We start from the raw sequence: 14,656 nt of genomic DNA, 5'->3' as shown, positions 1-14,656 counted from the left end.
TGAAGGTAGAAAGCCTTTGACAATAATATCCCACCATTTCATCTTGATGTAGGTATTGTTAATGTCTTGTATCACTGGACTGAAATATTCTTGTCAGTACAACGTTAAACCCAATTTCACCTCACCTTGTATCACTGAGGCTGTGTAGAGTAGAACACTGTGCACATTTGAGCCTCAGGAAGATCCTGGCTAGAATTGGTCTGTGTTTATTGTAAAGACCTGCATAATTTGTTGTGTTTATTGCAGGTGAATCACTGAAACTAGGCCAGGTTGTCAAGTGCTCCATCGTGTCCAGCAAGAACAAAAACATCAAAGTGTCAATCAACCCAAAACAAGTCGACAAAGCCCAGGTAGGGAGACTGCTAAGGTAGCCACGCAAACATTATTCAAGGAAGCAGTATATTAAGTAGAAAACTTAACTATCATGTAATATCACACAAAGATGTCTTCATGTTAGATGAAGAAGGAAAGCTTTACTTAAATGAGTGTAAGGGACCGTGGTATCCAAGTATCTGTCATTAATTCTTGTGTGAAGAGAATTTCAAGTGTCAAAAATAGCTCGTTAACTTCGCCCATCTTAGGCAAATTCCGTGAGCTTGCAACTTATAGATAATGAATTCCAGTAATTTTTTAGTAATTTTCCTTATATCTTTTATAGTTACTCAAATATTTTAGTGAAAGAGGAATTGTGTGGGGCGGAAAATATGACACAAGGAGGTTGAGTGGTCAATGCATCTTTTAATCTCAACTTGAGACAATGAAGAAAAAAGCCCAGGTGACCTACTCAACAGCGAGGACGAACACAGAGTTACATCAGTCACCACTGGCATTCAAGTTATGTTGAATTATTATAGTTGAAACAGAGACCATATGGTCTCTGGTTGAAAGAGGGATGCACGTGAGCGATAGTTCTGCGACCTGCCTCGGCAAGAGCGTGCTTACTTCTCCGCATGTCGTGACGATTGTCGCAAGATAGTTTATAATTTAAAATATTTTAGTGAAAGAGGAATTGATTTGTAGCCAAATTTTAGTAACTATAAAAGATATGAGGAAAATTACGAAAAAATATTGGAATTCATTATCTATAAGTTGCAAGCTCACAGAATTAGCCGAAGAGGGGCGAAGTTAACGAGCTATTTTGGACACTTGAAACTCTCTCCACTTTGGATCAGTGATGTTTTGCTTCTCTACTACTCTATCTGGCCAGTTGCAGTTTTGAGCTACACTGGACAAGGCAATGCTTTTGGTTCTCAAGATGATGGTTAAAATTCACCACTGACTAGGTGTAATGAGGGTGGTTACATATGGCTTGTTTCATCAAGGTTGTAAAATTCGAGTCAGGATTGGGAATAACCTTATACATTTTGTTTCAATGAGAATGATGAATTGATATATAACTGAAAATCAGGAATAGTTTATCATGTATACTGTGTCGCACATTCAGTGCATGTTTGTGCTGTTCCTCCTACCTTTGTGCCACCCTCCGTTAAAGACATCAACTTTTACACATAACAAGTTTCTTAAACAACAATTTCCAGTGATGGGTAAAAACAACAACAAACAATATTGTTAAGTATTGGTTATTAATTGCTGTGTACTGCATTGAGATTTAGTAGACTGTTTCTGATTTGGAGTTATTTTGCAATTTATTGTTCTCATTTGGAGACAAATTGACAGTACAGACCTCACAGAAAAATTGGACAATAAGGGAAGTAACTCTTCATGGCTTATTACACTGTTGTATTGCAGGTGGCGAAGATTGAGACTGTGGTCCCAGGAATGAAGGTATCAGGCACCATTCAACAGGTTAGTAGTATGACTGGCATTATTGGTTAAAACGTTTGTTCATCACGCCGAAGACCCGGGTTCGATTCCCCACTTGGGTACTATGTGTGAAGCTCATTTCTGTTGTCTCCCACTGTTATTTTGCAGGAATACTGCTAAAAGAAGCATTTAAGACAAATAACTCACTCTTGTGCAAAATACCACAGTTAGGCATTGATCTACTGCACATAATGTTCACCTTCATCAAACCAGCAGCCATAAGAAAACAAACTTTAGAGTTATCCCCCCTAGGTCTGTGTCATGTTCATCATTACACACAAAATTGCAGTTGGTAAGCTGCAAATGTGATGTCAACAGTTCAGCATTTCAAGCAGGTAATATCAGAAATATATCTCATTGCACTGAAAATGATGAAATAAGTAAAAGGTAATATAGTACACCCCAGGTAAAAATAGGTCTCAGCCAATCAGAATCTGACATTCGTGTCAAGAATGATATATATCCATGGCCACAGTGACACTGCAAACAGTCATCGTCAAACCATTGTAACACTAACTGTTTTGGTCCTTCCATCTTCAGTATTTTTGCCGTGCTTGTAAATAGTATGTAGACAGTCCACAGTATTGGATTCTATTGCCAGGTACTTAAAGAAGGGCTGGTTATCAACTTTGATGGACAGACTGGCTTGGTACATCAGACACACACTCCAGCCTACACCCTTGGGCAGTATAAGGAGGGGAGTGAGGTAAGTGAGAAGGGGTGAGGGTGAACCAGGGTTTTACCTTGACTTACAATGGTGGGGGTCCATGGGAAACCCATCAATGATTTGGGGCGGTGGTGTAGCCTAGTGGTTAAAGCAATCACTTCGTCATGTCGAAGGCCCAGGTTCGATTCCCCACGTGGGTACAATATGCAAAGCCCATTTCTGGTGTAGCCGTCGTGATATTGCTGGAATATTGCTAAAAGTGGCGTAAAACCCAACTCATTCTCCATCAAGAGTTTTATGGGTCTTTGCTGGTAATGTGTGGGTCTCGTAACGTATTGAAATGGTGTAGTGTACTGTATGTTGAGATAATTACTTGGAATAAATCAGTGATCATCTGGACAGGGGTCATGACTGATGGGTGAACTATTGACAGATACTAGAGATAACTACTCTTGATGTGATGTAGGTAAGCTCTAGGGATTTTTGTGCATCTCTCCGGACGGAATATTTTGGGTGTTCTGCGTCCATTCTCTAGTTTGTGCCTACTGGACACATTTGTGCGTCGCGTAAAACCCTGGGGTGAAAACATACGGGGAATGGTGAAACTGGAACAGATGCGCTTAAAGTCAGCAGCCATCATGAATAGTGGGAACCCATCAAGCTCAGCCTCCATTCATCATGTTTGGTTTTCTTTGTTTTGACTCATAAACTGTATTTCGTTGTTTCATTGAGGGCTGAGTTTCTTGGAGTTTCATGTCACGTTCATGATTATTTATTGCAGTTATATAAGCAATATGTGTGTGCGTGCGTGCGTGCGTGCGTGCGTGCATGCATGCATGAGAGACTGTTGCAGCAGTTAAACATGGATACCCCTCTCAGACACAGTATATGGTTATTTTCCCAGGTGAGAGGAACAGTGTTGTACACTCTGTCCAAGAATAAATCAATCCATCTGTCCCTCCTCCCTCACCTGTCCGGCGCCACCTGTGGAAGCCTCAATGATCAGTTCTCCACACTAGCAGAAGATAAGACCATGCCACACAACGCACAAGTCTTTGATGTCATGGAGTGGAAAGTTTGGTTCACCTTGGACAATGGAGTCAGAGCGTTAGCAACGGTTTGTAGAAGTCAAACATGAATAATAAAAGTTCAAATACCAGAAAATGTATGAAACAGAGAACTTTAGCAAGTTAATAAATGTCATGGCTGCAAAATATCACATATTATTCAAAATATTCCTTTTTAAATTCTCTTAATGCAACAAGCATTTATTAAGGTCAGTTTAAGGAAAGTGTAAGCTTAGAATGGGACATCCTCGATAACTCCAGGGTATCTTCTAATAAACCTCCACTACATCCTGGATGCATCTACGGCTCGGCCCGATAATGTTATTACCTCCCTTGCTTGGCCTTTTAACGAATCAGGTGTCTACGCTGGGAAGTTGAGCGTACCAATCACAACTCACTTTCATTTTATAAATTATCCAGCCGATTACATTTGGCAACACAATAATATATTGTTGCAGATTTATTCTGAAAGAGGTAGAAGAAGTTCCTGCATATATTTTTTTTAGGTTTCAGACCTGTCAATTTGTCTGTATGTTTTCCCCCCAAATCTGAGTCTAACGGCGGCTTATCTGATTGGCTAAGAGAATTTGGAGTCAGCAAAGGGAGGTTATAAAATCATCTGCTCGAGCCGTAGATGCATCCAGGGTATAGTGGAGGTTTATTGGAACGTATACCCTGGAGTTATCGAGGATGAGAATGGGACTGTTGAATCTGGTACCCATTCCTATCCCAGGTTGTGTATATTTTACCATGTGCCAAACTGAGGTATTGTCTTGTTATTATGAGGATGATCAATTTATATCACACACCAAATAGTTTGTAGACAAAGTGGATGAAATGTGACTTGAATCAAAATTACTCAGAGTACCATTGTGCCAAAATTAGGATCAAAAGTACAGTTTGAAATTGAAATGTAATACAATACAGTTGCTCCACATGTACATCTATCCATATCTCAGATCCATGTACTGTATTCTGTTCACCAGAGACCACATCTGAGGGCGGTTGCGACTGACATGACGGTACCATTGAAAACAACATTCCAGGTCGGAGACATGCACAGGTAAGATATATCACTGTGTAGGAATGTCAGTTTGTGGCAATACAAATGTGTTGAAATGGGAATGTGTTGAAATGACATGGTGTTGAAATGACATGGTGTAGAACTGTCAATGTGTAGAAACACCAATGGGTCAAAATACCAAGTTACAGTCATCCCTCGCAATAACGCTCTTCGCGATACCGCGGATTCGGTTAAACCGCGGGGTAATCTGTGGCTCCGATAAAAAAGTTGCCCAGTGATCACACATACATGTCATCGAAAATAGCACATCAACAAATCCGCTGTTGAGCTCTGGTTAATCATGTTGTAAACTAGTGCGGATTGCAATTAACAGTGTTTATCGTACATATCCATGGTTTTTCAGATGCTTAAAACATGCAGGTTTCTTTTCAATAATAATAGATGAACAGCAAAACATCGTAATAACTTTATCATAAATCAGCCGAGTACTTACAACGTTTGCTATGCTGCAACACACCGCGTAATTGCGCGGGTAAACACCGCCATCCGAGAATGTATGATGTCAGAAAACACATTTTATTGATTAAATTCAATCCCATTTTCATTCATTAAAACTGTTTACTATCTCAGGATCCTTCATGATACATACCGTGGACACATTAGCCACCTTTGTTTTTATTCTCATTCTTATTCTACAAATGACACCAATAATAGATGTCAAATAAAATAGCATCGTTTGTTCAAGCGTAAAATATGCAGCAATATCACAACGTACTTGACTCGACTTTAGTATGATGTCTCAAATATAATCAAAACTTCTGCCTAGTCTGGGATGCTGGTGCATATTTGCTATTCAGAGTTACATCCCTTGGGAGCACCAGAAACTTGTGATTCCACATTGGCTACCATAACCAGAATGAATGATAGTCAAGAAGCTTGTGATGTTCTTCTTGTTGTTTTGCTAGGTGTACAGTTACCGGTTACAACCTGATGGAGAATGTTGTACATATACACTTGTCAGGGTAAGTACGTTTTGCCTCCTCTGGGAGTACCAGGGTAGACTTGTTTGTTTGTTGTTTAGTGTCAGCTATATTCCAGCTATATGTCGGCACTCTGGACCAGATGATCCAGTGATTCCTAAAAGTGGCACAAAAACTCACTCAGGAAAGAGTACAGGGTCCCGTTTCACAAAGCTCTCGTAAGCCTAAGATCTCGTAACTTTTCTCGTAGGATTAGTACTTCCTATACTGTAACATTGACTTACGATAGTCGTGGCGCTACGAGAGCTTTGTGAAACGGGACCCAGATCCTTAACACTGAAGAGGGTCTGTGAGTAAAGTTGAAGAATATAAGATACACTGAAACCTTTCCAGCTACTTGTAAATGTCATTATTAAATTCCTAATCAGGGTCATTTCATGTTAATTTATGAATATTATCATTGTCATTATTATTGCCTCCAACACCACTTCTCAAGATTGGTTTAGGGACCGTATTGCTGAGTGCGGCGTAAAACTAAACACACTCACTCACTAGTTTAGGGACCAGTCATTTATTACAATGGTAGCAAGTCAGTAGGTTTTATTACACTGATGTACTGAAAATACTGAACTCTCCCCTATTGCTTGTCATCTCTAGTATGACCCTCCTCTTATCCTTGAACATTTTTTTATGACCAAATCTGAAAAGTCAAAACGCAAAACCACTTTTTATATGAAGCAGTCCTCCCTGAATGCATGTGTAAAATTGTTATTGACCCTCCCATGGAGACTGCCATATCTTTGTGACCTGCCCAGAATCCTCTGCTAATTATTGGGGCAGCAGGGTAGCCTGGGGGTTAAAGCGGTCACTCGTCATGCTAAAGGGTTTGATTCCCCACATGGGTACAATGTGTGAAGCCCATTTCATCTGTCGTGATGTTGCTGGAATATTGCTAAAAGTGGCATAAAAACATACTCACCCACTCTGCTTGTTATTGTTATCATGGTCGTAACATGTTTGATTAACATCAAAGTTATCATCATGAGCATGAAAACATCAATCAGTTGAATGTTGTCATAATTAGTATGAAATTATTTTGGCATTTATATCTGAAATGAATTCCATGGCTATGTCTCACAGGAAGACTGAACCAAGCAAAACCGAAGAGTCGCACAAGCAAATGTTGGAAAGTGGGAAAACTGATGCCGAATCAGAACCAAAATCAAAGAAGAAGAAATCAGAAAAAGGTGACAAATCTTTAAAAGACGAGCGAAATTTGAAAAGTGTAAGTGACGCTTCAAATATTGATAATGTGAGAGAAAACAAGAAAAAGAAGAAATCTAAATCAGAAAGTGACATCACATGTGAAACTGACAATTCAGAGAGTGTGAAAAGTGCAAAGAAAAAGAAATTAAAAGAGAAAAAGAAAAGTGCAATGGACATTTCTGAGAGTGAAAGTGATGATGGTGATGATTATGAGGTAACAGGTACAAACAAAAGAAAGGTGAATACTGACCATTCAGAGATACAAGAAAGGAAGACTAAGCTAAAGAAGAGAGACAGGTCAATTGCAGAGGAATCAGTAAAAGAAACACCTTCGAAGAAAGTAAAGGGTGTTAAAGAGGAATTAGTAAAAGAGACACCTTCGAAGAAAGTAAAGGCTGTTAAAGGGGAATTAGTAAAAGAGACACCTTCGAAGAAAGTAAAGGCTGTTAAAGGGGAATTAGTAAAAGAGACACCTTCGAAGAAAGTAAAGGCTGTTAAAGGGGAACCAGAGACACCAGCTAAGAAAACAAAAGCGGATAAAGGAAAGGTGGTGAAAGAAACACCAAAGACAGAAAAGTCTTTGAAAGAGAAATTGCCTAAAGAAACACCAGGAAAGAAAGACAAAGGAATTAAAGAGAAGTCGGTGAAAGAAACGCCATCAAAAAAAGGGAAGATAAAGTCAACAGAGGAAAGTGACAGTGGGATTGAAGTAAACAAGGCTTCAGATTCTGATGATGATGATGAAGACATGAAGGTAATGTTGGTGATGTTGAAATAGTTTGTAGCAGCATGACCAGCAGTGGTCTTGTCAAACCGCTGAAGATCCGGGTTAGAATTGGTCTTCAGGAACCTGTGATTGTCGTAAGAGGCGACTAACGGGATCGGGTGGTCAGGCTTGCTGGCTTGGTTGACACATGTCATCGTATCCCAATTGTATAGATCAATGCTCATGCTGTTGATCACTGGATTGTCTGGTCCAGTGTGGTGTTAAACTGCTGAGTGTGGCGTTAAGGACTCTCAGTGTTTGCAAGAACTTTTGTTAATCTTCCTCGAAGTGAGTTTGTAATCGAAGTAACAATAATATTGTAAGTAATATTATGTTTACACCCACCTCGCTGCCACGAGAAAATTGTTATGTTATATGCGCTATGTCATGCAAAATCCTATTGGCCATCAATAAAATACATATTTTATTACCAGTAGAAAGTTTTGATTTTTGTAACTTCGGTGAAAACAAACCTAAATACCATTTATCCCTCAGGCTGGCGGATGTTCACGACAGGGCTCTCGCCATTTTAAAAATAAAAAATCTGTTAGAATTAATGAGATTATAGTTTGTTTTCATCAAGTTAGAAAATCAAGACTACTTTCTACTCAGAATGGTTAAATATGTATTGGAATCATAACCAAACGGATTTTGCATGACACAACTTATAACATAACGATTTCTTCCACGGAAGCGAGGTGGGGGTCAAGTCACAATACTGCGCTGACAAATTCCTTCTACATTCCCATGGTTAATGTCCATCACCAGTATGTAGATACTAGTCAGTAATGCGTCTGTATATTTGGTCTTATAATCCTAATTAGTTTATTATCATACTTGTGTGCATTTTGAAACTAAATAAAAAGCAGGCGATCTGCTGATACATATAGTGAATTTATAACAGAACTGTAATATCTAGACATTTTATAGTTTGCCAATGTGAATCATAATTCGCACACACCCTAGTGCATGTTGTCTGTCTCATTACACTTCACGGCGAAAACAATGATTCTGTTGAATGCTACGACAAATGAATAAAAACAAAATGCAAATATTAAAATTAAAACAGATTAAAGTTATAGGAACAATATCAGGCCATTACCTTGTTCGAGGAATGTATCCATCAATGTCCACAAAACTGTTCCAAATGATGTGTCTTTTAACAGTTTAATATACGAAAAAAGTGATAAATCTTTTTCAGGTATTGGTGTATAGTCTCCATTGGTCACCCAAGATAGCACACCTGGCAACTAATTGCATAATGTCCACTTTCTTTAAAACAGTAATTTAGTTAGCCAATAATGGGCAATCAATCAATGTCAGCTGGTTAATCCTTTGAAAGAAGGACGTTGTTTTCACGCGAGACACCTACCGACACGACAGAGTGTATTCAGTATAGATTAGTAAATCTACATACATAAACACTACCTTTTTGACAATTCCGCTGTGTAAGATAAAAGTAATTAATCAATCAGCGTGTTATCGGTTAATCCTTTGATCGATGTCTATAATGTTGAATATTTACTCCAGACACAAGAAATGCCAAATGGGAACCTTTGTCGGGTAATCTAAGTGTGTTACCACTAATTATACCTGTTATAAATTCATTAACTGACCATCAAGTGAATGATGACAAATAACATGTGTAGGTTTATACAACCTAACACGAGGTTACAACAAGGGAGTATTAATTGCTGTATTGCATGTGAAAACTTATGGGCCGACACTGTTTTGAGAATACAAACAGATTTTTTACATGACATGATTAAATATCGAGGTAAAAAGTGACTGTCTGACCGGTGTAAATTCCGGATAAGATTGGTACTCAGCAACTGATGCTATCAATTAAATCCAGCATTGAATCTTTGAATCTATACTGATTAATTCTGTACATCACTCTCTGGGAATGGTTTCAATATTAGGGTAACTGCCATTGTTAGTTTTGTAATGTTTATATTTTCAAGCCTGAAAGGAACAGAATAATATTATGGTGTTGATACCTCTCCAAATGACTTCAACATTACAGATAATTCAAACATCATGTAATATCTTCTGTCTCACAGGTACCAAAAGTTGGCTCCAATCCTCCAAGACTATCGCTGTCTGCAGGGTTTTCCTTCAGTGAAGACTTTTCTGTAGCTCCAACTGGTGTCAATGATGACAGCAGTGATGAAGAGGTTGAAGAAACAGTAAGTTGATTGTCTATTTAAAGTGAGTGAGTGAGTGAGTGAGGGAGAGTGTATTGTTTTACACTGCTTTTAGAAATATTCCAGCAATATCACAACAGATGACACCAGCAGTAGGCTTCACATATTACACCATTTTGGAATTGAACCCAGGTTTTTGGTGTGACATACCAACAGCAACTCTAGGCTACCCTACCGCTGTCTATTGGGTTTGTGACACCATACTGGACCCCAGCACCTCTTGTGGAACTCTGTGGGGATTCCAGGTTGATATAGGTCACCAGCAACCAAGTCTAGTATAGATCTAGTCGATAGAGCAACTATATGAACTAGGTGACCAGATGTGATGATTTTGCCATTGTGTGACGTCACAGCCTTTTGGTAATAATAAAAATGATAATAGTCCATTTATCATGCGCATTTCTCCATGCACAATGCATGCTCGGCGCACCCACACAATCTGATTATTATTACCCCGGATAACCCAAGCTGCCTGGTAGGCGCTAGAAGGTTATAGTCACATGACATGAGACCACATGTATCACATGTGCTTCGTTGTGGGGCAGGACTAAAGTCCTAGAAACTCTTAGGAACCCAGCTGCCAAACTTGGTCACTGATCCGAGGACTCCTCGTGTCCACTGTTGCTTAATTCAACTGATTTGTGACCTGAGCTCTATGTACAGGGGACTGCCTCCGTGGTGTAGTGGTTAGAGCGTCCGCCCGGAGAGCGGAAGGTCGCGGGTTCGATCCCCAACCGCGTCATACCAAAAGACGCTAAAATATGGTACTTGTTGGTTCCTTCCTGGCTCTCGGCATTAATGGGCACAACAAGGACTGGTCGGCTCGGAGTCAGTATAATGTGTCTGAGTGAGGTATTCATGCTTCACTGCAGCATGGTATCTCAGTGGGCTAGCACTATAAAACCAGCTTCAGTCTGGGCTAGTACAAGCAGCTGCACATACACATACACATGCATGCAAGTCGTCATATGAGCGAAATATTCTCAAGTACGACGTTAAACCCAATTTCACCTCACCTCACCTATGGACAGGGCCACGTGGCACCAAACATGTATAACATTGAGTGAGTGAGTGAGTTTAGTTTCACGCCGCACTCAGCAATATCCCAGCTATATGGCGGTGGTCTGTAAATAATCGAGTCTGGACCAGACAATCCAGTGATCAACAGCATGAGCATCGATCTGCGCAATTGGGAACCGATGACATGTGTCAACCAAGTCAGCGAAACTGACCACCCGATCCCGTTAGTCGCCTCTTATGACAAGCATAGTCGCCTTTTATGGCAAGCACATGGGTTGCTGAAGACCTATTCTACTCCAGATCTTCACGGGTCTGTATAACATTGTAACGAGGGCGATACAGGTTTTGCGAAAAGGGGTGGGGTGGGGGCTGTGCACACTCTTGGGAAAGGGGGGTGCACACTTCATTTTCACCCGTTTTCACGGGTCATTTAATAAACCTTCAGGACCAAAGGGGGGGATCGATGTTCATGCTATCAACCACCAGTTTACCTATCTGTAGATAAAAGTAAAATGCCAAACATGAAACACATGCATATTTCTTAATACAATACATAAGTGTAATTGCAAATCTAAGATGTATGCTTGATTAAAGCTTTTTTTTCTCAGAAACCTGTGAAGAAGACCGCTCATGAACGCCAGCAAGAAAGGATCGAAGAAGAAAAGAAAATATATGCTGTGAGAAGAATGTTTGATTACATCTCAAAATGATTATAACCAATCAGATAGAGAAGAAGTGATGTAATCAATTAACCTTGGCTCATGTTTTTCTCCATGTCACAGTACCTCAACTCTAAACTCTAAAAGATTCCTTGTTACCGCGGAGATGGCTCCATGTAATTAAGGTCTAAGTGCCTCCATTCACAGTTCAGGTGTATCCATGTTTTTACAGTACAAACTGCTCTTTACAAGCACTATACCAATAGTTACCTATCCCAGAGCTCCAGATAAGTTTTAGCTCATGTGGGTACTGTACCTACTGTATTTTTTTGGAGTGGGTATTTTGAATGTTGAGTGGGTATTTCATTTTCCGTTACCCACTGCTTTCAAATATGTCCGTGTTTCAGTCATTTTACTCACCTAAGTATTATGTCATTGAGTAAGTTTACTAAGCAGGTATGTTCTGCCTTATGTCATACCTAATCAAAACCAACTTAAATATAATGGAAATGATTTTATAAAAAAATCACTCATCCTATACTGACAGTACAACACTTGTCCTATACTAACAGTATAACTTGATAGCAATCGATGTCTTTTTCATTACGCAAGCAATTTTTTATAAATATAATCTGTACGCATTTGTTTTAAACTTTTTGCGTATCCAACATTTTAAATGTGTAATTGATACGCAACAAGTATTTTTCAATGCAATTAACAACAATTATTTTTCAATGTATTTGAAAATTTTTCCTTATCCTGACTCATGCAAACAAGTATTTTTCAATCGTGCTCCACTCTCCTTCTTCGCCCAGTGAGCAGGATGTGAGAGCCGCCTAATTGGTATCAAAAATCAACAATTATTTTTCAATCGTGTTATTTGAAATTTTCTATTACGATTTTACCCGGATACCCAGAAGACATGATGCGCAGATTATGAACATCATGGAGGAGCTTATCTGGGCCTCTGCTATCCTACAGTAGAAATGACTCCTTTTTATTAAGGCCTCGAAATGCGCACATACTGGCGTTTCGCCAAAGTACAAATGGCTGTATGTTATTATCAATCTCCAGTATTAGAGACCAAGTGGTCCTAAGTTACAAGACACAACACAAATGGTTCCATATTATTTCTGTTCCAGTGGCTCTTTTTTTATTACAATACAAAGATATCTAAATTATTACAGTACTAATAGTTCCATGTTATTATAATACAAGTGGCTCCATGTTATTATGATATTATGGTCATTTTGGCACTTTATTGTCACAATACAAACCATTCCATATTATTACAGTCCAAATGTTTTATTATTGTAATGTTACAGTATGAACGTCAGCAGCTAGAAGGGGATCAGGTCCCAGTGAGCAGCGATGACTTGTTTTATTATAATGTTACGACCGCAGGTCCCAGTGAGCAGTGATGACGCCTGGTCTTGCAGTCCCCCAACAGCTCCCTGCTGTGGACGAGGTACATGGCCTTCCATCTGGAGACAGCCGAGATCGAGAAGGCAAGGACTGTAGGCGAGAGAGCTCAAGACAATATCTTTCAGGTACTTCTATCTCTTATCGCTGTCATCACAAAGGTATCCTAAGTCAGAATAGGTCCAAAGCTTCCTTGCTTAAAGGGTCAAGTGGTCAACATCCTAGTTAAAATAGGCTATTTTCTAGGCATGGGTCATGCTTATGATATCAATCACTGGTTTGCTTGGTCTACACATGATAGTTTTCATGCTGACATGACATATATTGCTGAACAGAAGTTAAGGACCACCTGATATTCTCAATAAGTTAATCCGACCTGCCATGATATACAAACATACTAATGAAGCCAGTTATAATTAGATACATGACTCCAGCTGTGGAGGGGCGATGGGGTAGCTTAGTGGTTAAGGCGTTGTTCGCTTGTCATGCTGAAGATCCAGGTCCAATTCCCAACATGTGTGGAGCCCATTCCTTGAGTCCTAAGCCTTGATATTGCTGGAATATTGCCGTGAAAACCATCACTCACCAAGGTGAGTCCTCATATGCGACGTTGATGTGTATTGCTGCTTGTAATAAGCTGGTTTTATAGTGCTAGCCCACTGAGATACCATGCCGCAGTGAAGCATGAATACCCCACTCACACATTATACTGACTGCGACTCCTTGTTGTACCCATTAATGCCAGGCAGGGACCAACAAGTACCATATTTTACGTCTTTTGGTTTGGCGTGGTGGGGATTGAGTGGTGTCTGAGTTATGACAGAGTAGTGTTAGGCAATTAGAAAGGATTGATGAACATGACAGTTGTGAAGAATAGGTACAAGGTAACGTGTTGATACAATAGAATAAATGAGTTGATCAGCAGATTAAAATTGAATTATTAAGTGCCAGTAAATTGTGATCAGGGTGTTTTCCTTGTGAGTGTGTGGGATGTACTTTTTTGTATACTCACCAACTCATTTAGTCTGTTGCTGTTGCTTCTGTTGTTGCTGTTGCTGTTGTTGTCGTGTGATGAGTGTATGTTTGTGTCAGGGAAGAGCAGGAGAAGCTGAATGTGTGGCTGGCCTTCATGAACCTTGAGAACATGTACGGGGGAGAGGCCCAGCTCACTGCCGTGTTCGACCGGGCCCTGCAGCAGAATGACCCCATCAAGGTGTACAAGCAGATGGTACAGGTGTACTCCGGTAGTGGCAAGATGGAGGTGAGAGGGTGTACAAGACACATCTGTTATCAGAACAGTTGTCACCATTCACTTTCTCAACACTTATTTGGCCCAAACAAACTCATTTTTTTAACTTCCCCTTATTCATAATCTTCATAAAATCATCCATCATTTAATCATCAGGGTAAAGGTATTACATACCCACTCATCATACAAACTTCAATAACTCATCATTCAGTCATCCATCACTTATCATCCAATCATTTGCCACCTATACACTCACCAAACAGCCACCAAATGTGTCACTCACGCATGCACGCACTCTAATCATGCATCATGCACATAGTACCCATCATGCATGACCCACCCATAATGCACCATTCCCAGACCAACCTCCTACCATCATGCATGACCCACCCATAATACACCATTCCCAGACCAACCTCCTGCCCATCATGCATGACCCACCCATAATGCACCATTCCCAGACCAACCTCCTACCCATCATGCATGGCCCACCCATAATGCACCA

At 39.9% G+C, this 14,656-nt stretch overlaps 1 protein-coding gene across 1 annotated transcript; it reads left to right on the top strand.

The window, feature by feature from the left end:
* On the top strand, positions 1 to 14,164 carry LOC124255521 (titin homolog). The gene is made up of 13 exons (XM_046689458.1): positions 1 to 5; positions 247 to 350; positions 1,750 to 1,806; positions 2,426 to 2,530; positions 3,396 to 3,608; positions 4,545 to 4,621; positions 5,548 to 5,604; positions 6,703 to 7,582; positions 9,658 to 9,783; positions 11,430 to 11,498; positions 12,806 to 12,858; positions 12,899 to 13,030; positions 13,995 to 14,164. The coding sequence occupies exons 3-12, from the start codon at positions 1,780 to 1,782 to the stop codon at positions 12,999 to 13,001; spliced, it is 1,710 nt and encodes a 569-aa protein (XP_046545414.1). The 5' UTR covers positions 1 to 5; positions 247 to 350; positions 1,750 to 1,779; the 3' UTR covers positions 13,002 to 13,030; positions 13,995 to 14,164.
* The last annotated feature ends 492 nt before the right edge of the window (positions 14,165 to 14,656 follow it).

Source organism: Haliotis rubra, unplaced genomic scaffold, assembly GCF_003918875.1.
Source record: "Haliotis rubra isolate DU_JTF1 unplaced genomic scaffold, ASM391887v1 Scf601, whole genome shotgun sequence".
Lineage (NCBI taxonomy): Eukaryota > Metazoa > Mollusca > Gastropoda > Lepetellida > Haliotidae > Haliotis > Haliotis rubra.
The sequence above is the reverse complement of the archived record's forward strand: the minus strand, read 5'-3'. Positions and strand labels throughout refer to the sequence as shown.